This window comes from Ornithodoros turicata, chromosome 1 (genome assembly GCF_037126465.1).
Source record: "Ornithodoros turicata isolate Travis chromosome 1, ASM3712646v1, whole genome shotgun sequence".
Lineage (NCBI taxonomy): Eukaryota > Metazoa > Arthropoda > Arachnida > Ixodida > Argasidae > Ornithodoros > Ornithodoros turicata.
This window is the reverse complement of record NC_088201.1, coordinates 156125882-156147970: the sequence shown is the minus strand read 5'-3', so window position 1 is coordinate 156147970 and position 22089 is coordinate 156125882. Positions and strand designations below refer to the sequence as shown.

The window sequence follows — 22089 nt, the reverse complement described above, 5'->3', positions numbered from 1 at the left end:
CGTAAGACAAGGATTAATAGGTAGGTCCTCATGTAGCATGCATGTTCGTGACGTGGCCAGTTACCCATAACTGCACCCTACCTGCTTTAGTCGGGGGATTATCCAAGGACAAGGTACATCTGTCACAGAAAGACCGTCCCTAGCAGCAGCCTTTATAGACTCGCTCCTGAAATGCAGCACGTAACAGATCGCTGCAGCGTGACTGCAGCACCTTCCTAACCTGAAACATTCGAATGAAAAAAATTCCTCTGTTTATCTGCCCTGTTCAAAATGTTCGAAATGCCAGGTTATATTATCACCCTGCTGTGCATGAACACACTGCGTCCAGGATCTTTCCTTCCCTTTCAGCAGCTACCCAGGACGTATACAGTTCGTTGGTCCGCTGTGAAGGGCTCACTATTCCCTTCACGACTATAACGCCAGGCACTGCCCAAGCAAGCAATGGCCGATGGCCGACGGTTGGCAAAAGGTCGGGTGACAGTTGGCCAATGACTCTTTCGGCCATCCAACGTTGGTGCGGCGTTGGATAGTGATAGGCAGAGCAAGGATTGGAAAGCCGTCGTCTAGGGTACAGATCCGTATCAAGAAACGAGCTCGTTGGCCAAGCACTTGCCAAAGCTTTGATCAATCTCGCCTGGGGGAGAGGGAAACGTAGAATGGTCTAGCGCTGCATAAGTTTGACTTTCGATGGACCAAGGGAATTTCTCAAAACTAAAGCAGTAAGAAACAGGAGCATTACCTTCATGGCGAGTTAATACGACAAGCAATTCGCCATTTCAATGTCGTTTGTGTACGCGCCAAATTAAATTTAGACACGCCTCACCCTTCATTTTGACATACACATGAACATGTCTCTCGAATTTGCGGAACCTCGCGAGACAAGTTATGTATAGTATCTGTTTTTCCTCAGGAAACGTTGTGGGAAATACGAGCAACAAACAAATCATGGTATATCGTTACCTTACGCCGCAACACAATTGAGTCTGAAAATGAGGGACGCCGCAGGAATGCTTTGGTCTGTATCTTGGCACAAGCTTGGCACAACGTAGGCTGGCCAATGCTTGGCAAATCGTTGGCCAATGTACAGATCCGTATCAAGAAACAAGCTTGTTGGCCAATGATGTACCAAGCAAGGCCAGGTAGGCCAGCCTAACTATAGCCTAGCTTGGCCAAACCTTTGTTTGTTGCTTGGGTGGCACAGCGACAGTAATGCTTTGTACTTTTCCTATGTATGAATGGAAGGACATGAAATCCACAACATCAAAAAGTACTTTTTGAATCAATAAATTTAATTCTTACTTGCTTTGACATAGTAGTAAGCCTCTAAGGACTTAAAGGATTTCATGGCTTCCTTATCAATATCGGGAGCCTCTATGAAATACGCCTGTATGTCATCACGGGTCACCGTCGGCCATAACTGCCGGCAGTGATAGTACTTGAGCTTTTCGTGACCTGTCAACTTGTAGCTGCAAGAAAGCATTTCGAGGGCTTTAATCTGCACCTCTTCTACATACAGATGCTGGTTATTTCCTTTTGGCTGCCGAGAGGGGAACAGAACAGCACTAAGAGTTGTCACAGCTTTGCACACATGTGTTGAACGCTTGACGCTTGCTTGCTGCAGTTATCTCATTTAATCTCACATTCTGTGCATGCTTGTTGATGGTGCATTAGTTAGTACATACACATGAAAAAAGCACAGTCTATTAGTCTGTTTCTGACAATAGCTCTTACCTTTTTTAAGACGCTTCTCGAGCCGGCACATTCGCTTCCAGTAGCCATAGCGAGCGTCGTCTGCTAGCGTAGACACGGAAGTCGACCCTTCCCATGATTCTTAGAAACTACCGGTCACCTATTGGAACAAACCTTAACATGGCGGCACTTCCGGTTAGACCGCTAGGCTATGGTGGCTAGATATTGGCTGCGTTCCAATACCTCGCGCCCGCGAAGCCGCCTGACTAGGCAGCTGAGTAGACCCCTTTGCTTGTAACTATTGGAACAGGCTTGCCTAGCCGAGGCGCCTGTGGCGCCATCTCGTTGCTCACGCAAGAAATGCGTACGGCGCAAGCGCAGCAGGTACTAGCGTTTCCCGCTGTCAGCCATCCCGGCTGTCAGATGGTCAGGCGTATAACTAGACTGCATCGATGCGCACTAGGCGGTAGCCGACTGAATAGCGGACTTGGCGAGATTTGGAACGAGGCTTAACATGGCGGCACTTCCAGTTAAATCGCTAGGCAGTCAACTAACCGGCGTATTGGAACGCAGCCATTGTATGCCTGGTGTGAGGATCGCCCGCAGCCTTCTCTTTGGCATAGCGGGAGAATCGCGGAAGACGGCCGCCAGGAGCGCTGTTCTACGGATGTATGCTACGTGCTCCGTCTCTTCCATGCTGTGTGTTGCGCGCTGGTCTGCTTATTGCAAGGATATCTATATTTTTTAGTGATTTCAGCATGCTCCTTTGGTGGCTGTGACTGATGAGTGATACCGAAAGAACATCTACCCTACCAGTGAAGAAAAAGCAACGCGCAAAAACTTGTTTTGCCGTGAGATCCAACACTGGTTACCGCACGTGTGAGCAGGGTTGTTTGGATTTAATCCACATGTATTTTATCCAGTGGATTCTTCGGATTTTATGCACACAATTTTATCCGGATGTTTTAGAGATTTTCTCCAGAAGTGATGTGAAAGTCAATCTGAATTCAATGTCACACGGACAACCCCGTTTATTTTCCTGTAGCGTTGACTGTTTGCAAAAGCCCAGGTACGCGCAACATTAGGTTTTAACCGTTTTAACTTTGTAACTTTCAACTATAATTTTTTAAACTTTTTCCTGCTTTCTTCAACTTCTGCCCATTCAGGGAGAGACTTTCTTCCGCTTTCTGGAGGCACTGTAACTGAAGTGCGCCGAAACACGGCGGCTAATACAAGCGTGTAGGATCCACTGAAAACCCATAGAAACTGATGCAATGATGGGACAGGGAGTTCCGTGAACAGTAACTGAGAGGTCACCCGAAATCAAGAACAGCAAAGCACATTTGTTTTTACTCTCTGTCACGTTTCTAGCCTTGTATATATTCTCCAAAAATACCCAGAGTTTATCCAGAAAAGCCCACTGGAGAGGATTTTTTTTAAACCCTGCGTGTGAGAAAAGGTATGGTTTGTTCGGTGTGCCGGACGATCTCGACCTCTTCAAGAAATGGGAGAAGAACCTGGGTCGCATGAAGCGAGAAAGGCCGAGGCTAAAAGCCGGTGGGACGTGTAGGATGTGACGACCACAGTGACTACTTAGCAATGAAAATAGTCATATTCTATGCCGTAACAAGAATAACACGTCAGCGAGAGCTGCCGAGAACGACAGCTGGCGACCAATAAGGTGACACAGAAAGGCCACGCCTCCTGATTTTTCGTCTGTTTTGGACGAAGGAATGCCACTGTGGTGGGAACATGAAAATCGTGCGCGCTGACAGGGCGGCGGAAATGCGCCTCTACTTCCGCCGCCCGCTCACGACGCCGCGTCGGGCGTCGCCAAGTGAGAACTGGCCCTCACTTGAGTCACAGCAGATGTGGCTTGGCGTTTCTCAAGTCGTCGGGCCTGACAACTTCCCTTGCCAGCAGTACCGCCTCCGTTATCGTAACCTGCGGATCGACCACACTATGTTTAATCACGAAAGGCACAACCATCAGCTCCCGTGGCCCAGTGGCTTCACAGTGGTTCAATGCCGAGACTGGGAGGTTACGTGGGTTCGAGTACCCGCACCGACTGTGCTGTCTGTGGTTTTTACTGCCTTTTCCGGCAGACGAGACGAATGCCGGCACAGTTCACGCTTGCATATGCAGCTGTTTGCACAGAGCCAACCCACATTGTATTAGGCTCAATGTGAATAAATAAATTTAAATTTCCCCCTGAAGTCGGCCCAGGACTCATACCACCCTCCCCTGTCCCCTACTCCTTCCTGCTGTCCTCTGTCCACGTCTGTATGCTGCTCATTTATTTATATATTTTAACCTAGAGCCCTTACGGGCACTACTAATAGTCACAGTTGCTTCGCGGCGCTAACACGGGATTTAAAAAAAAAAAGCGCAACTCCTTGCACGAAGGTCATTTGCCCCTGGACGTATCCGAAACAATCGTGCCCTCCAGAAATAACTCCCACTTCCTCTTATAGTTCGTTTTTTATTCCGCCGCGAAGTAACTGTGAGTACGAGCGACGTACAGGTGTGGACAGATGGAGAAAGAACAGCAGGGTGGAGTTCAGGGGTTACTCTGCCCACATTCGTCTCGATAGTTTTCGGAAAACTCAGGGAAAACCTCAGACAGTACAGTCGGCGGTAGGATTCGAACCCACCACCTCACAGTCTTCAGCACGACCACATGCTACCACAAACGATTGGAACGCCTTTACCCACTCTGCCATGCCGGTGGTTTATAGTTCTTGTAGACGGGAGATTTTTCAGCACTCAGGGTTTTGTCATATTGTTCTTGTAGACGGCTGTGAAGGAGAGGGCATAACTGTTTTTGCGCAGTGGAACGCCCTACTTTCAGAAGCTATCCTGTAGAATGTGGGGAGAGTCTAGCCCCCATATACCGATACCGTACGTACATCAGTGCTGGATTTACAGTGGTGGGGGCCCCGGGGCACTGTGCTGTGGGGGCTCCCTCGTGCATTCTATGTATTATTCTGTGTGTTCGTGTATTATATGTCTATAAATGACATCGTTTTGTTTCTAAAGGACGGCGGCCGTGTGGCACACTAGTCCGAGATTTTTCAGCAGTCAGGGTTTTGTCATATTTTGAACATTTTGTAGACAAATGAAATAAATATTCTATTCATGTCTATCCAATGTGTTATTCGGGGTCGATATGCGTGGACGGAGGACAGATTTTTACTAAGTTTCCGTTTCATGGATGCGTTTCAGGCATGCAAAACAGATTTCCCTTGGACAAGACCTTTACTGGTGGGGGCCCCTTTGTGGTAGGGGCCCCGGGGCAAGTGCCCCATCTGCCCTCCCCTAAATCCGGCACTGCCGTACATAATAACGAGACGAAAATACATGAACTACATATGGTTTGCACCTTGACTGACTGTCCATTGTCCGAAAAGCCAGTTTTCAAGACGAAAATGCATTGCAAAAGTTTGGCCCGCACAAAAATCGTCCAGAATTCAAGTTGTTCCTATTAACGGGGACCATATTAACGAGGCACGTCTTATACGAGGGTGTTAAAGCTAAACCGGGACTTTTCATTTTTTGCAAAAGTAAAATGGACTTACAGGCGAGAAATTCGTTTTATTTTTCAACGTAATCTCCAGCTGCATTAATGCACTTGTCCCAGCGTTTCACGAGGACTTGGATGCCAGCAGCGTAGAAATCCTTACCAGCGCGTAGCAGCCATGATTGGACCGCATTCTTGACCTCGTCGTCGCAGCTGAAGTGGCGGCCCCCAAGGAACGCCTTCAGTGGCCCGAAGAGATGGAAATCAATGGGGGTGAGGTCTGGACTGTAAGGGGGATGTGGCAGCAATTCCCAGCCACGTTCCTGTAAGGTGCGTGTCGTGAGATGCGCGGTATGCGGATGTGCATTGTCCTGTAGGAGGAGAACTCCTTTGGTGATGAGGCCCGGCCGCTTTTGCTTCAGCGCCTTATGCACATCCCTGAGAACCTGGCAGTAATATGCACTATTGATGGTGGTACCACAGGGCAGAAAATCAACATGAACAACGCCAGCCTTGTCCCAGGAAACCGTGGCCATGACCTTACCCGCAGACGGGGTGCTTCGGAACTTTGTGGGAGCTGGCGAGCCCGGATGCTTTCACTGATTTGATGCGAGTTTCAACTCAGGAGTGAAATGATGCACCCACGTTTCATCACACGTGATGATCCGATCAAAGAACGGCTGTCCTTCAGTGTCGAAACGGTGTCTTAGCTCTTGGGAGATTTCCAGTCTTCTCTGCCGGTCAAACGCGGAGAGCTGCCCCGGGACTCAACGGGCACTAACTTTCCGAAACTGGAGGTGTTCATGAATGATAGTGTACAACATTCCCACAGAAAGGTCCGCTCGAAAGAGCACTGGGATTTTCTGAACTCGTCTATTCGCTGTTCGATGTGCGCGCTCACCTCGTTGTCGGCCATCTTGTCCAGCACGTGTCTTCTGTTTTGCACAAACTCTGGACCACCACGTGGCCTGTCGCGTGTGAAAATGACGAAAAAGAAGTAGCACGAGCCATTTGTACACTCAGGAGACAGAAAGTCTCGGTTTGACTTGAACACCCTTCGTGCATAGATTCACCCCAGAGGCAAAGTGCAGCAGCACAGAATGGCGACATAAGGCTTCCCCGCCGCCAAAAAAAGCAAGATGCAGCCGTCTCCTTGGGGAGTACATGGGAACTGTCTTCTGGGACATGCATTGTGCCACGCATGTGGACTTCTGGGTGGAAGGGGTCACAATTAATGTCTTTAATTAATGTAAAGTGGTCGCTTCTTTCATTCCCTGCATCACCACCAGCAATGGGTCCCTGGTGATGAAACTCCCCATGCATCATTTCACAATAAAGTTGCCCACACTAGTCCCTGTTCATAAAGGCTCTTGTGCGAAGCAATTTGCAAGAAAAGGCCTTGGATGTTGTCCGAAAGCGTCATACTTCTTGAGATGATTCTTCGTGACAAGGTCTTGCCTCACACGGCGAATTTCATGGTAGCAACCATGGCAGAAATGCGTTGGAGGTTTTGCCCCATGCCCCTTACAACCCAGATTTAACCCCAAGCCATTGCTATTTGTTCGGGCACCCCAAAGAGCAAGTTGGGGGAAATACGTTCCACACAGATGAAGCCCTCCAGAAAGACATCCTGCAGTGGCTACGACAGCAGCCCACTCCTTTCTATGCCTAAGACAACCAACTGCCACAGCACCAGCAGCATTGTCTAGACGTGTATGGTGAATAACCTGAAAAATCGATGAAGGATGGTGGCTTCTCAAATTTTCAATAAAAGTCTCCGTTTGTCAACCTTGAATGACCCTTGTGTGAGGGGAAAAGCTGCAGTAATGGAAATGGGACTGTAGCCTGTAGCCTTTCAAAACACCAGCACCGCTCGAGCTACTAGTCAGTCACTCAGAACCACTATGTAAGTAGTTTGAATGGATGTATACAGAATATCACAGGTAAGATGATCACACCTAAAAACATGATAACAAGAAATGACTACCTCCTCAAGACTGCTATTGTCATTGAACCAGTTTTGAGTGATTACCACAAAGTGGAGATCATGAGACAAGACGACAAGCTGCAGCTCCTCTATCTATGACGCTTTGAGCATTATTAACAAAAAAGAAATGGGCTACATGTGTCCAGCTTCTTGCCAGTGTGCAACCACGTGACACATCAAATGTTCACAGACGAGGAACGTGGCCACTGCAGAGCGTGCACTAAGATGGTTTCCCTAATTTCAACCACACATCTGGAAGTGTGAAACAAAGTTCTAAATAAATACATAGTTTCTCGACCACAATAGTCTGCTTGTGATGCTGCAGGTACATGCTCTCGCTGAACTCTGCAGGAACCTAGCTACACTTGTATGACTTCTCACCCGCGTGTTTCACTTTGTGACTCCGCAGGTGTGCGCTCTGCCTGAACTCTGCAAGGCATAGATTGCACTTGTATGGCTTCTCGCCCGTGTGTGTATGCTTGTGACGTTGCAGGTGCACACTCTGCCTGAACTCTGTGGTACAGGCATCGCACTCGTATGGCTTCTTGCCCGTATATTGTTGCCTGTAATGCCGCAGGTTTGTGCTCTGGCTGAAATCTGCAGGAACCTAGCTACACTTATATGACTTCGCACCCGCGTGTTTCACTTTGTGACTCCGCAGGTGTGCGCTCTGCCTGAACTCTGCAAGGCAGAGATTGCACTTGTATGGCTTCTCGCCTGTGTGTGTATGCTTGTGACGTTGCAGGTGCACACTCTGCCTGAACTCTGTGGTACAGGCATCGCACTCGTATGGCTTCTTGCCCGTATGTTGTTGCCTGCAATGCCGCAGGTTTGTGCTCTGGATGAACTCTGCAGGAACCTAGCTACACTTGTATGACTTCTCACCCGCGTGTTTCACTTTGTGACTCCGCAGGTGTGCGCTCTGCCTGAACTGTGCAAGGCAGAGATTGCACTTGTATGGCTTCTCACCCGTGTGTGTATGCTTGTGACATTGCAGGTGCACACTCCGCCTGAACTCTGTGGTACAGGTATCGCACTCGTATGGCTTCTTGCCCGTATGTTGTTGCCTGCAATGCCACAGGTTCGCGCTCTGGATGAACTCTGCAGGACACTAGCTGCACTTGTATGACTTCTCACCCGTGTGTTTCACTTTGTGACTCTGCAGGTGTGCGCTCTGCCTGAACTCTGCAAGGCAGAGATTGCACTTGTATGGCTTCTCGCCCGTGTGTGTATGCTTGTGACATTGCAGGTGCACACTCTGCCTGAACTCTGTGGTACAGGCATCGCACTCGTATGGCTTCTTGCCCGTATGTTGTTGCCTGCAATGCCGCAGGTTCGCGTTCTGGATGAACTCTGTAGGACACTAGCTGCACTTGTATGACTTCTCACCCGCGTGTTTCACTTTGTGACTCCGCAGGTGTGCGCTCTGCCTGAACTCGGCAAGGCAGAGATTGCACTTGTATGGCTTCTCGCCCGTGTGTGTATGCTTGTGACGTTGCAAGTGCGCATTCTGCCTGAACTCTGCAGGACAGGCATTGCACTTGTATGGCTTCTCGCCTGTGTGCGTCTGCATGTGACGCCGCAGGTTCGTGCTGTGGCTGAATTCTGCAGGACAGAAATCACACTTGTGTGGCTTCTCACCATTGTGAGTCTGCTTGTGGCTTCGCAGGTTAGTGCTCTGGCTGAACTCTGCAGGACAGACATCGCACTTGTAGGGCTTCTCACCCGTGTGTGTCCGTGTGTGCAGCATCAGGTGATCGTGACGGAGAAATGTGGCACTGCAGAGACTGCACTTGTATGGCTTTTCACCCGTGTGTGTCCTTTTGTGAGCCTGAAGGTTTGTCCTCCGAAAGAACTCTGCGGGACAGAGGTTGCACTTGTACGGCTTCTCGCCCACATGCGTCTGCTTGTGACGCCGCAAGTTCGTGCTGTCTTTGTACTCCGCAGGGCAGAGATCGCACTTGTATGGCTTCTCACAAATGTGCGTCAGCTTGTGGCGTCGTAGGCTCGGGCTGTGACTGAACCCTGCAGGGCAGAGATCACATTTGTATGGTTTTTCACCAATTTGGTGCGGCACAGGGTCCTTGGCACTCTCGGACTGGGATAGTATAGTGGCACATTGTTCGCTCTTGAGCCTCACCCCTCCCACCTGATCTTCCGAAGCAGTAGGACCCCGTTCAGACTCGTTGCAAGCGTGTACAAGCATGTGGCGTTTCAGGCCAGCGTACGACGTGCACACAAGTGCACACAGTGTGCACTTGTGCAACCCTTCTCCTGTGTGGCGTTTCAAGTGTGCTCGTAGAGTCGACATGTGACAGAATGTTGCAGAACATGTGTCGCAGCTAAATGTCTTCGTTTCATGAGTTGTCAGTTGTACTTCCAAGAGACCACTATCAATCCACTTAGCCAGAGAAACGTTGTACTTGTAGAAGCTGTCTTCCTCACAGTTGGAGGTCGACGTCTCGCAAGCGTCTTCGGTCTCGCTTTGGCCTAGAGCAACGTCTCCATGCTTGGAATCCGTAGCTTGACCAGTGACAGATACTGGGACAGTGTTGTCAAGCGGAGGTTGAACAGTTCTTGCATTGATGTTTGAGTGCACACTTGAAGATTCACAATCTGAAGACATTGTATCACAATGGTCATGCGGGTCATCCTCAATATGAAGAACACCACTGCTTCCTGCTGCATCTGAAATTACAAAAATGGGACAGTGACAGTGCTGACGGGATGACATTAGATTGACATAACTTAAAAATAGTCCAAAGGTCGAGAACGATCTTATTTAATACGCATTAAATACACTTTGGCTTATTTCAGACCGTCTGACAGTTCGGACCCAGTGCCGGTGATGCAGCCGGTACTGGCTCCTAAACGTCAAACTGTTTTGTTGTGTTCTATGTTAGAGTTCCGAAATCTACTCCACAAGTGTTGAATATTAACGGCGCACTAAATTGGAGAAACAAGCTCACTTTAAATCAGGGTGTCGAACCAAACCCGAACCCAAACCAAAAACGTACCCGAACCGTTAATTTTGCCGGAACCGTACACGAACCCGAACCGAAATTTTCATGACACTGTTGAACCCGAACCGGAGCAGAACCGTAAAAAATAATAGCGGTAATCGGTTCGCATCAAAACGGTTCGGACATAAAAGAAGTCAGCATAAGAGTTCCTCTCAATCCCAGAACGAAGACACATTGGTATCATCATCACACGTCCACGTCATGAATTTCATAAATTATCACCTAGCAGACAAACGAGGACATATAGTAAGTATACTCTCAGCGTCTTTTTAACACGCTGAAGCGCAGTTGTCTTTGTGAGCGCCGTATCTAGCGCCCTACGCACGCGCTGCGGCGTCTACTCTTCAGAGACGAGGTGCCAAGTGGACGAATGAAACAGGAATGGAGTAGGCCAGTTATATAGCTCTATAGGACGAATATGTGATTAAGTAGGCTCCCAACATTTCCCTTTACACGTGAGAAGTAATAATTAAACAAGTTAGAAACATGAGAAGTGGAGAAGCAGCGTACGCAGAACAGTGCCTGTTTGATTGGTCGTGATTTGAAAAGTAAATGCAGTTCTGCTTATTGGTAGTGCAGTTGTGTCGCCTGTTGCCTTTGCCTTGCCTTTGCCTTTGTGTTGTGGATTAACTAGTACACTGCTGGAGCTCGGACAGAGTAAGGCTGGCAGGCTTATTTTCGAGATGCTTCCGTACGGTTTCAGATCGATTCACGCTGCGAATGCAGTCTGCCGGAAAGTACCGTCGTCTATGTAACGCTGTCCATCTTATTAGGCTTCCTTTAAGGGTATCTTGCTGGCACTGTGCGTGTGAAAAAAGAGATTGTAGGAACAGAAAGTAGCAGGTCTACGACCCCCCCGCTTCATGCATTTCTCCTTTCTCTCGTTAAAGGGAGTACCTGACCGCTAAAAACGTCAATGCAGACAACAGCGGTACGCTATTAGCCACGCATTTCCTGATAAAAGCAGTTTTATGGAACATATAAAATAGAAGCGTTGAACCGGTTCGATTTTTGGCATGGCCGAACCGGAACTGAACCGGAACGAAATTAAAGCAACGCGAACCCGTACCCGAACCAAACCCGTATTGTTTGCGGTTCGACACCCTGCTTTAAATTACGTTACACGCTATGTTAATTTCGTACTTGTTATCGTAGTTCAAAACTTTGATTCCGTTATGAAGCTACGATCAAAATTTACCGGACTCTTTCTGGCTTCGCCGCTAAGCAGTGAATGACGCTTGAGCTCGTGCATCGCTTCTCCTGCTGTGTCATTGGATGCCGACAGTCTTTGCCTCCTGGGTATCCCATTCGTTTCTGCCAAACACAGCGCTGTTTTCATAGCGTTTTCTTCTAAACGGAAGTGTTGTGAGAACTGATTTTGTTTCAATTAGAATAACTGAAGCACGGACTTTTGCTTGAGAGCAAGTTGTTGTTGCATTTTAGTGCCCCTTTAATATTAATAGTTATTGCTATTAGTTATATATTATAGTTATATATTAGTTATATTATATATATTAGCTATATATTAGTTATTATTAAATGAAGAAAAATAGCATACGCTCTTTGGCTGCACGTTGAACATATGTTTATAAGTCCCAAACGTCGCCACACCAGCATTGGACAGCTGTTTCGGCCTTTTTTATCGGTTATAGTTGCAGTAGTTAATATAACTGCAAGATTTGCACACAGAAGAAGGGCACAAGTGACTGACCAACCACCCGACCTCTTTCATTGCCACTGTCTTTTCGTTGCTCACAGGAACACACAGAACCTGGAGCAAAGCAAGCACAGATGACAAGCACGAGCTCCACTAAGACTTTTTTTAGTCTGATCCAAATTGCACAAATTTTCCTAATCGAGAAAGTCAGCACACACTCAAGAAAGGTAAGAGTGAAGCACAAGAACCGATGACACACGAGACTAAAGGGAAGGGGAAAAGGAACAGAACTTCTGCTGTTCTTTCCAAGTTTGACGTCTGCCTTCCTAGGGTGCATACGAATAGCCCGTGATGCATCACCGCATACTGCACACCGGAAGTACTGCCATGACGGTGCCATAAAATGTTTAGTGCTAATAGTACATATCTACATGAGGCGCTAAACACACAACTGTAATTCTTCCGCACTATTTGTTCAATCAAAATGGCTGCCGCAAGCTGCCATCTGCTAAACTTTTCGACGAACGTGCCCTCCCCAAAAAAGCAGTGGAAGCAGGAAGTGCACCTGTGACGGCCATTTTGTCGTGCTGATCGCCAGAGTCGTAGGAAAACTATTTTGGGGAACTTTCGAATTGGTGCAGCAGTTGAAAGGGACAATGAAGGTCTCTTTCCTGGAAGTGTGAAGGCCAGACGGGAAGGTGAACCACGGGACAAAGACACCGCCTGCTATATATGCGGACTCCCAACAAAAGACAGCATCTCCGGAATCCTCCTGTGAGACAGCCCGCAATGCTCTGCGCTGTAAGACTGCTACTGCCGTGACCCACATCGTCCTCCATCGCCTCGCCTGCCAGCTCCCAGGCTTTGACTCCTTTCTTCCCGGGCTTTGACTTTGGCTCCTGCCGTGTGTAGCCCTCCTCCACGAACGCTTCTGCCCCAGCCCTTGGATCCAGGCAACCATCTTCGTATGCTTCACATGAAGACAACGCACTTCAAGCCGGTGAACTCCCACTAGCTGTGTGTTGGAATTTCGAGGCCTGTATCTCATTCCTCATCTGTAAATACTAGGGGTGTGCGAATATTCGAGTTCTCGAATTCGAGTCGAATATCAAACGGTCGAACTATTCGATTAGCGAATCCAATATCCAATATTCGAATTTTCGAATATTCGACTATTCCACGAATATGAACGACACAACCCGAAAGTGGGCTTCACCTGATGCTTCCGTGCATGAGGTGAAGCCTCCTTTACGAAATTGCCCTTGCTGCAGGATTAACACAGGCGGGACGGTGTTTAGTTTGAGATAACGTTATCCAAAGTTAGTTGTGTAGACATCGTCTGTGGAAGGGGTGGTGCCCCTCCTACATGCAGTTTAGTGGTGTCGACGAGGGACTTTGATTTGATGTCTGTGAAGTTGCCATTAAAAAGTTAGGACTCTCGAATAATGACTACAGCCCACGAACAAGAAGGGTGTCTTAAAGATATCCTTTACGTCTAAAATTTCAGTAGTGCAGCTTCCTAGGGCGAGTGTAAAGAAACTAAAGGGTGTTCATGGCAAAGCTGAGGCAGGATGCCAATTCGTTTGTTTCACAAATGACCTGTGGTTGTCTGAAGCAATTACAGCCTCATCCGTGTAACGTGCTACTGCCTGACATACAATAGGCGATTTCAGATATTGCCCTTGTGCTCCGCACGGGGGCCCTCCGTCGCCCAAGTCACGTGCATCGCGCAATGCGTCGTGGGAAACGGTTTACATTCGTGCTCGCTGCCTGTTGCTCGAGGTTGCGGGAGGTGAAGGAGAAAGAAAACCGAAACCGTTTGCGCTCTTTCTCTTCTCTCTGACTCATGAAAACTAAATCCCAAGATGCAGCGGGACTTTCGCAACACGGCGCTCTCTGGTGGGCCACCCATGCAATTTCTGAAATCGTCTATTTTGAAATGAAGGTAACCACTCCAGTACTCCAGTAAGTGTAGGCTCACCTGGAAAGCAGGAAGCACTCTCATGTAAAATTAAAGAGTAGGGGCCTTTAGCAAACGAATTGCATGTCTCTCTTGCGACAGTTAATGCCAGAAAAATTACACTAAAGCCATGGGCCACAAAATGGAAACGTTTAGTGCGAAAGTCACATATTGTAAATTTTGCACGAATATTCGATTAGGTATTCGGAATTTTTTTCCCCCATTCGATTCGATATTCGATTCGACTTAAAATATTCGGATTCGCACACCCCTAGTAGATACCTGTTGTATATAGTCTGGGATATTAAACCCATATTTATTTGCACTGTTGCTGTTTGGAGTATTCTCTTATGTTGTGCAGATTCCCTTGACATGGTTTTGCTCGTATATCGTCAGCCCCATTAACCGAGCTACGTCACACACTTTGCAAAGTCTCCTCCGACACAGACTTTGCTGAGTGCGCTTTCACTGGTGCATCTATCCTTTCTTAATTTTTATATGAAGAAGGCTCCATAATATTTCACCCCTCAATTCTCGTTACAGAAAGGCCTTTGGTGTCAATTTTCTCAAAAACTGGCTTCCCCCTCTCGTGTTGTGTGTCATAGGTTCTTGTGCTTCACCCTTCTGTCTGTGTTGCCTTTCCAAACTAGGAAAACTTGTTGAATTTGCGACATATTTATAAAGTTGTTCATTTCATTTCGTTTCATTTAATATACCTATGGATACATGTGGGTATTACATCAGGGGGGACAAATAAAAACTTTCACAGTGGGCAATAAAAAGTTCTCTGTTAGTAACAGAGGCAACATCTGGTGGGAGCAGATTCCAGTCCCTAATACAGTTTTGCAAAGGTGAGAAAAAAAAAGAATTGGGTTTTCGGAAATGCTGGCTGCAACTTAAATGGGTGGTCAACTCGACTAGACACAAAGTACGCTGGTGTTAAATAAGGTGAAGAAGAGTGAAACAAACGGTGTGCAAGTGCCAAACGTTTGACATTACGTCGGCGTTCCAACAAAGGAATGCAGTTCAGGTTTTTAAGAGCCGTGATACTTTCCGTACGGTTTCCAACGTTAAATATAAACCGCACGGCTTTATTCTGGATACATTCTGACTTGTTGCTTAGGTATTTTTGATATTTTGATTTTTTTTATATATTTTTTTATATTTTTGATTCATGGGGCTCATGTCATTGAGGTGCCTGTCGTCTGTGTTTGCCTCGCTCGAGGTTTTATGTGCGGTCATGTACAGCGCTGTACAAAAGTTTACGGAACATCCTCCGGCGCATTCCTTCTTCAGAGTGACAATGCTAGCAGGGAATCGGACCGTATGGACTTACAGGCATGCGTCTAGGTAACCCGGTCACCTGTTTGTAAGTCTACATGGCCCTATTCCCTGGTAGCGCGTCACTACGAATAAGGAATGCGCCGGAGCGTGTTCAATGAACTTTTGTCCAGCTGTACCAACTGGCTCATTCTGCAATGTTAACCAGAGGAACAGTTTGTTCTAAATATTGGCAGCACCTAGGATTGCCACCAGGCCGGTATTATACCAGCACGGCCGGTTATTTGCTCGCTCTGCCTGTTGCCGTTAGGAAGGTGATACCGGCAGCCTTTTGCCGGTATTTGTGGCTCAAGACCTTTCATAAGGGCTTTTACAGGGTTTTTCCTTCAACATTCCACTACAGCTTGAATAAATCTGGATCACAGACCAAACTCTGCAGTCACCAGTCACCAGACCAAACTAGAACCGTGCGAATAGCAAAATCTCCATTGCGAATAGTTTACAAATATTTCACTTACAGTGTGAATCGAATCCGAATTTCTTCAGATGGTGAATCAAATTCGAGAACGAAAAGGCTCTATTTGAATAATGTCGAATACCTAATGGTGAAATATTTTGTGGTATTGTGCTTATTCCACGATTGTGAACAACCAAACTTGTGAGCATTTTCATCCAGCGTAACATATCGTGAGAGAAGGGTCCCCGTGTGTTGCGTATGGTAGACTGCATTAGTGGGATGAACTGCATTGAGAGTTAGTCAACTTGTCCCATGCAGCCTCTTTTGTGTGCATCTCTTTATGTTTTACATTATCAATTTCGTGTACCTTTTTTTTAGAAACTGCACATATTTTCATCTGTTGCTGAACATTACTCTCAAAGCTGGGAGTACATTTATATGTACTGTACATTTACAGCATGTACATTTACTGAACCTCAATGCTCAGAGTATAGTGTTGACCATGACCTCACAAAATTTGTACACTTTACTAACAGAATATTGTGAACAGTGTAAAGTGGGCTGTACCTAAAGATCAAGCGTAGTGAGGTGAAGCCGACTTGCAGAATCAAGCAATGGCGGCAACGTGAAGTGGGCTTCTCCTAATTCTTGGACGTAACGAGGTGAAGCCCACTTGTAGAATGGCGCTAACGATACCTCGCTTCAGTACTATTTGAACAACATTCGAAACTTTCTAGTACTGAAAGTAGGTTGAGAATAGCATTCGAATAGCATCAGATATTAGTTTCATATTCGAAATTTCGAGTATTCGCACAGCTTTAATAAAAACAGGTATGTTGTATCCCTTTTTTGTGCATATCATGCCATTCAATTTGACCACTGACCATTTTGTATCACCTTGCGATGCTAAGTCATGGCTGTGTCCCATATTGTCCCTCGTATCCCCATTTTTTTGTATCCCCGTGTATATCCCTTTTTTGTGCATATCATGCAATTCAATTGGACCATTGACCATTTTGTACCACCTTCTGATGCTGAGTCATGGCTGTGCCCAATATGGTCCCTTGTATCACAATTTTTCTACTATCCCCATTTTTTGAATTCCCATGTATCCCTTTTTTGTGCATATCATGCCATTCAATTTGACCACTGACCATTTTATATCACCTTCTGATGCTGAGTCATGGCTGTCCCATATGGTCCCTTGCATCCCTTTTTTGTATCCTCATTTTTGTATCCCTGTGTATCCCTTTTTTGTGCATATCATGCCATTCAATTTAACCATTGACCATTTTGTATAATCTTCTGATGCTGAGTCATGGCTGTGTCCCACCTGGTCCCTTGTATCCTTTTTTTGTATCCCCATGCATTTCTTTTTTGTATCCCCATGTACTCCTTTTTTGTGTGCATATCATGCCATTCATTTTGACCACTGACAATTTTTTTATCACCTTCTGATGCTGAGTCATGGCAGTGTCACATATGGTCCCTTGTATCCCATTTTTTGAATCCCCATGTATGCCTTTTGTGCATATTATGCCATTCAATTTGACCATTGACCATTTTGTATCACCTTCTGATGCTGAGTCATGGCTGTGTCCCATACGGTTCCTTGTATCCCCATTTTCTTATCACCATTTTGTATACCCTTGTATACATTTTTTGTGCAAATCATGCCATTCAATTTGACCATTTGGTATCACCTTCTGATGCAGAGTCAATGCTGTGTCCCATATGTTCCTGCCCTGCAGATATTGCAGCATCGTACGGCTCTGTCTTCACTACTACAGTTGGATGTTGATTTGAAGTGTCTTCTCGGGTGCCTTCTTTAATGCGGTCCATCCCAGTCGTCGACCCTGAAGAAAAGCAGAAGAAGGAGTGGTTAGCCACATTGCAAAACTTGAAGTAAAGTGACAGTCACATTCATCCCCGACTTCAACCTGATTACGTCCTAATGCAACTTATTTCTACATATAGCATGCGAAGATGTCAGTCCACAAAACCTTGCTTGGAATCTTGCGTGGTTACTAGGGATGGACCAACTGAATCAGCGAATCCTCGAATCCTTTGCAGGGATTCGATGAATGTGAGTCCCAGAGCCGAAAACGGCGAATTGATTCGAATCCACCAACCACGTTTCTTTGTTTCTTTTTAATACTGGCACCTCCGGAGTCAGCCAAAAGACTAATTGGCCGACAGGTGTTTTCTTTGAAAGATGGAAGTCACTGAAAAGGTTAGCCAGCTGTAGGACTCGAACCCACATCTTCTGGATTACCGGTCCAGGGCTCTACCAATTGAGCTAAGCTAACACGCCTTCCCAGCGACTTCCAAGGGTGTGTCTTCTGAAGGGACAAATCAGTCACTCTCTATCACTCATCCTCCTTTCACTCTTACATTTTTGCACACTCATACACACATTCATACGACAGGGATCGACGCAAGCGGCAATTGTTGAACAAGAGAGAACTAATATTCTGAGGCTGGAACAACAAATCTGTCTGCTTGCAAATGTCTGCTTACATTGCTTTGACTGAAAGAGTTCAGGCAGAAAGTTTTACATTACATGTTTAAAAGTAACATGGTTTTGCTTTTGATTGTTTCTTAGTTTTATGGAAAGAATTCAGGGGGCTATTCTCGTCAAAGTAAGCTACCTGCTTACTTTACACGTCACGAGCTGTTGCGCTGATCCACCGCGACAAGCTCCGCCTGAACGATCTGCCCATTTCTAGGGACATTTATCCCCAACGCGTACACAGCGTGTAGAGCATCACAGCTTAGATCTACAGTGGCGCTATGTACTGGATTTAAGTAGACTGTATGGGAAAAAAGGAGAAACGATAGTACATCGGTTTAAACGTGCAGGAATAATTATGTCGTCCTGATATTATAGTTGCTATAGAATATCTGTCATGAACGGAAGCTCTCGCAATTTTGACTTGACATGTTTAGCGACGGGCCTCTTCTTTTACGGTCAAAGACTGGCGCCACACTCAATACCGTGCTTCTATGGACAACATTGCTTTTTTAAGTTGTCCCCTCAGTGTCCTTAGGTTTTCCGTAGCTCACGGGATCATGTTAAGACGTACGTCATTTTGACGTAGGCAGTGACGTAGTATCTTACTTTTTGCGCTGAAAAGTAAGCACCGAAAGGAGAGTGATTACTTTGAACGGGGATGGCAGCAACGATGAGTATGGCGTACATGCCTCGGACTATGGCTTGTTTTTGACTCAAAACACGTTTTCATGACGGCGGAAATGGTGCTTAGCACATAAAGATTTGCATTGAATTGGAACAGTGATCGGACGGTCCCATGCTCATTGTCGTAGCTCGTGCTTCACCACAATGCACCGCTCTCCGATGCAGCGTTGTTCGTTATATCAACGATTGAAGTGATGACATCTACCGTTAAACTAGTAAGAGTCTGTCCCTTACAAAGGACAGAATTAAGAATAATGTACTGGACAAATCGTGCTACTTTTTCACATGACTCATTACGTGGGCGGGGCGTTGTCAGGGTTGGTGACACTGAAAAATACGAAAGCAGGGCAGTTTCCAGGCAGAATGCCGGGTACACCGCCCTGCAGAATCGCCAGCCGCTAGTCCAGGGAAAGGCCCTCCCGTGTTTTCAGCAATAGGTCTTGGGATTTCAAGTACAGCTCCAGTCAACCTTAGTAATAACACTGGAAAAAAAATGTAGTCTCGTTCCCGAGCTCAATTAGAGCAACCCTTGGGGCCGTGAGGAAATCTTTATTGAATAAAATTATTCTGTTTGGCACAAGTATTTAAAAATGCCAAAAATACCCAAATTTGACAAAAGCATTTAAATGCCGAAAAACACCCGCCGAATCACCCCAGGAATAAATGCCGAAAACGTGGAACCCAAGTCGCACCTTCTCCAAAAACATTCCATAAAATATTCACTGCTTGAGAAATGTATGTAATATAAAGAGTATTACTATGACGTGTACACCGGCAGTACAGTCAACACACGTTAATATGGCGCTCGTTAGTATGACATACTCACTTTCTGACCACTTTTCTTGGGCACCGTTTGTTCCCAATGGAGGTCCTGCGTAAAGGCCCCTCGTTATTACAACAATTCGATAATCCGACTATAACCAACATTATGGGGGGGGGGGGGGGGGTCCCAGAAATCCACCATTAAGAATAAACGTTTAAGAATAAAACATTCAAGAATAATCCGCTTAAAAAATACACGGTTAAAAATATATCTCCTAAAATAAACCGCTTACTATCCCCGCTTAGAGATCACCGTTTAATAATCCACCATTAAAAATAAACTGTTTCAGAATCCCCTCACCATCTAGCACGGAGGAGGTCTGATTGCAATTTACGCCGGGTTATATCATGTTATGTTAGGTTAGTTTAGTTTGGTTTCGGTTAGTTTGGGATAGTTTAGGCTAGTTTGGTCCTGTGAGGTTAGGTTAAGCCCCTTGCTTGCAGTTCACCTTGATTTGGGCCATACCACATGACTCTAGCAACTGTAGGGTGGATTTGGAAGGATTCTGAAATGATTTATTTTTAACGATATATTCTTAACCGTGGATTCCTTAGCGTTTATATTCAAACAGGGATATTTCAGCGATTATTTTTGTGCGTTTATTTTGAAGCGTATATTCTGGGAGATATATTTTTAACAGTGGGTACTTACACGTTTATTTTTGAAAGATTATTTTTAATGGTTTCAAACGGGATACACCCTTATGGGGGATGAACTGGGGAGAACACTTGTATTCTTCCTCCATTATTGTGATTGTCTACCACAGACCGGATCTTCCTCCTCACCCAAAAGTCCAGTGGTCCAGTGATGGCGTACGGGCGGTACGTATTTGCCATCGCCTGTGCAATTTAGTCACCAGAAAAGCTACGTATTGACTGTTTTTCTAACAAGACGCTTTTAACAAATTTCTTTCCTAAAAAAAATTAAATAAATTGTAATGCTGTAAATAACAAAGGTGTTGGTAAAATAAAATAAATCGTATTGAAATACTGTACCTGCAATATCTAGGTCTTCAATAAATGAGATAGAGCCAAACAGGCCTTCTTTCTGAAGGGCTTACTTGGAGCATCATCCATGTTGGTCGGTAGTATGACAATTCCCTTTATGACCAAAATCCGCGGGAACGGCCTTGGCCATATCAACGAGGGTTGACTGTATTCCATAACAACATTCATCACCCGAGCACGGATTTCACAAAAATTTTACCAAAGCTATCGTTCTCTGATGCAGATGCGCCATGAGAGCAGCTGTTGCTGGATACCGCCCTGTTCTGGTAGGCATGCAGCGTTATGGTGTTCTCACGTCACTCTGTTGAGCTGACAGCTGAACTCTGGGGAGAGCTGCATTTCTTGGGAGTCGGAATGTGATGACTCGAACGTACAGGTCTCCCTTGGTTCTTTCACTGACGCAGATCAAACTGTGCAAGAATATATCAACAGTTGTCGTGTGCTCACAAGACGTGTGCTTCACAGTGCACCCATTAAAGTGCCAACTCAATGTTCTTGGAAGACTCATCCCTGTTTAGTTCCTGTGCGTCATTTTGACACAACTGACACTGGTAACAGTTACACAGCTGAACGTGACACGATGAAAGAAAATTTAACAACAGGAACACCCGGAGAGAGAGTTGAGTCTTTTCTTCTTTTTTTTCTTTTTTACGAAAGGCTGGAGAAGTACACAAAACACGTCAGTGAGCGATCCTGGAAGAATGCATCAATAGAATGAAAGAATGCTTTTTGTTTGTTCTCTCTTGCCGGCAGAATCCCGTGGATTTGTAAATCCCACTTTGAAGAAATTATAATTTTCTACCCCAGAAAGCTAGGGGCTTTACTGATGAAAAGCCGTCTAAATGTAGAGCTCCAACTTCTCACAGGAAGATACTTTGGTATTGGTGGACACGTCAATGAAGCAATAAGGAAAGAAGACCAGACTTCAACTTCAATGATCCAATCGAAACGCGATGGTGTTCGTGGCTAGTTCAGTCGAGTCGAGGCTAAACCCGACTGCAACCCCATAACCAGTTCAACTTGTCAAAACTGAAAAGCGCTGTGCAGATACTTACAGCTTTCTGCTGCTGAGAACTTGTTTTTCTTCATTTGCTTCAGCATGCGGTTTCTCGATCTGTCTTGTTCGTGAGATAACGTTCTATGTGCTTCCCCAGTTGGTTTTCTTGTTGGGATTTTCTGCAGCACAGATATACCACATGACATAGGATACTGTCAAAATAATGCGGATCACAACATATTTATTTGTACGATGCCTCCATTAAAAGAGCACCACATATTCCTCATACCTCAAAGTGAAGTGGCTCGTAAGCAAAACCTCACTCTCACTATTACATACAAGAGGAATGAAAGGACTGAAATCAAGCTGAAGAGGCTGAAGGCTTCATGATTCCCCCATTGAAAGCTTGTGTCGAGTTTGTTTTGATGCCGACTCACTCTTCTTTCACGAGTTTGTTTTGTTTACTACCGCAATGTTAGCGATGTTATT

The 22089-nt window shown here is 45.9% G+C and overlaps 2 protein-coding genes across 6 annotated transcripts; both read right to left on the bottom strand.

The window, feature by feature from the left end:
• Positions 1-581: 581 nt before the first annotated feature.
• On the bottom strand, positions 582-8440 carry LOC135388025 (zinc finger protein 431-like). The gene is made up of 7 exons (XM_064617306.1): positions 8334-8440; positions 8075-8263; positions 7823-8011; positions 7578-7759; positions 3504-3633; positions 1300-1466; positions 582-634 (listed from the first exon to the last, which is right to left on the bottom strand). The coding sequence occupies exons 1-7, from the start codon at positions 8438-8440 to the stop codon at positions 582-584; spliced, it is 1017 nt and encodes a 338-aa protein (XP_064473376.1).
• LOC135378683 (zinc finger protein 658B-like) lies at positions 7117-22052 on the bottom strand. Of its 5 annotated transcripts, XM_064611770.1 has the most exons (5): positions 21659-22052; positions 20803-21013; positions 19600-19644; positions 17278-17430; positions 7117-9884 (listed from the first exon to the last, which is right to left on the bottom strand). In XM_064611770.1, exons 4-5 carry the CDS (start codon positions 17414-17416, stop codon positions 8560-8562), a joined length of 1464 nt encoding a protein of 487 aa, XP_064467840.1. In that variant the 5' UTR covers positions 17417-17430; positions 19600-19644; positions 20803-21013; positions 21659-22052; the 3' UTR covers positions 7117-8559. The 5 variants fall into 5 exon arrangements, with proteins under 5 accessions (XP_064467840.1, XP_064467842.1, XP_064467839.1 ...); XM_064611772.1 differs by lacking the exon at positions 20803-21013; XM_064611769.1 differs by lacking the exons at positions 19600-19644; positions 20803-21013 and having other exon boundaries at positions 21659-21779; positions 21890-22052.
• Between the last annotated feature and the right edge of the window lie 37 nt (positions 22053-22089).

Bases quoted from the DNA above. Each gene is read 5' to 3' on its own strand.
- LOC135388025 (XM_064617306.1), bottom strand. From the start codon at position 8,440: ATGTCACAAGCATACACACACGGGCGAGAAGCCATACAAGTGCAATCT. The intron at 8,012-8,074 runs GTCATACAAGTG...GCGGCATTGCAG, and splicing joins GTGAAACACGCGGGTGAGAA to GCAACAACATACGGGCAAGA. The intron at 3,634-7,577 runs GTGAGAAGTCAT...GTCGATCCGCAG, and splicing joins TCACAAAGTGAAACACGCGG to GTTACGATAACGGAGGCGGT.
- LOC135378683 (XM_064611768.1), bottom strand. From the start codon at position 21,806: ATGTCATGTGGTATATCTGTGCTGCAGAAAATCCCAACAAGAAAACCA. The intron at 17,431-21,658 runs GTAAGTATCTGC...GCTTTTCTTCAG, and splicing joins GTTCTCAGCAGCAGAAAGCT to GGTCGACGACTGGGATGGAC. The intron at 9,885-17,277 runs GTGATACCAAAT...TTGTAATTTCAG, and splicing joins CATTGACTCTGCATCAGAAG to ATGCAGCAGGAAGCAGTGGT.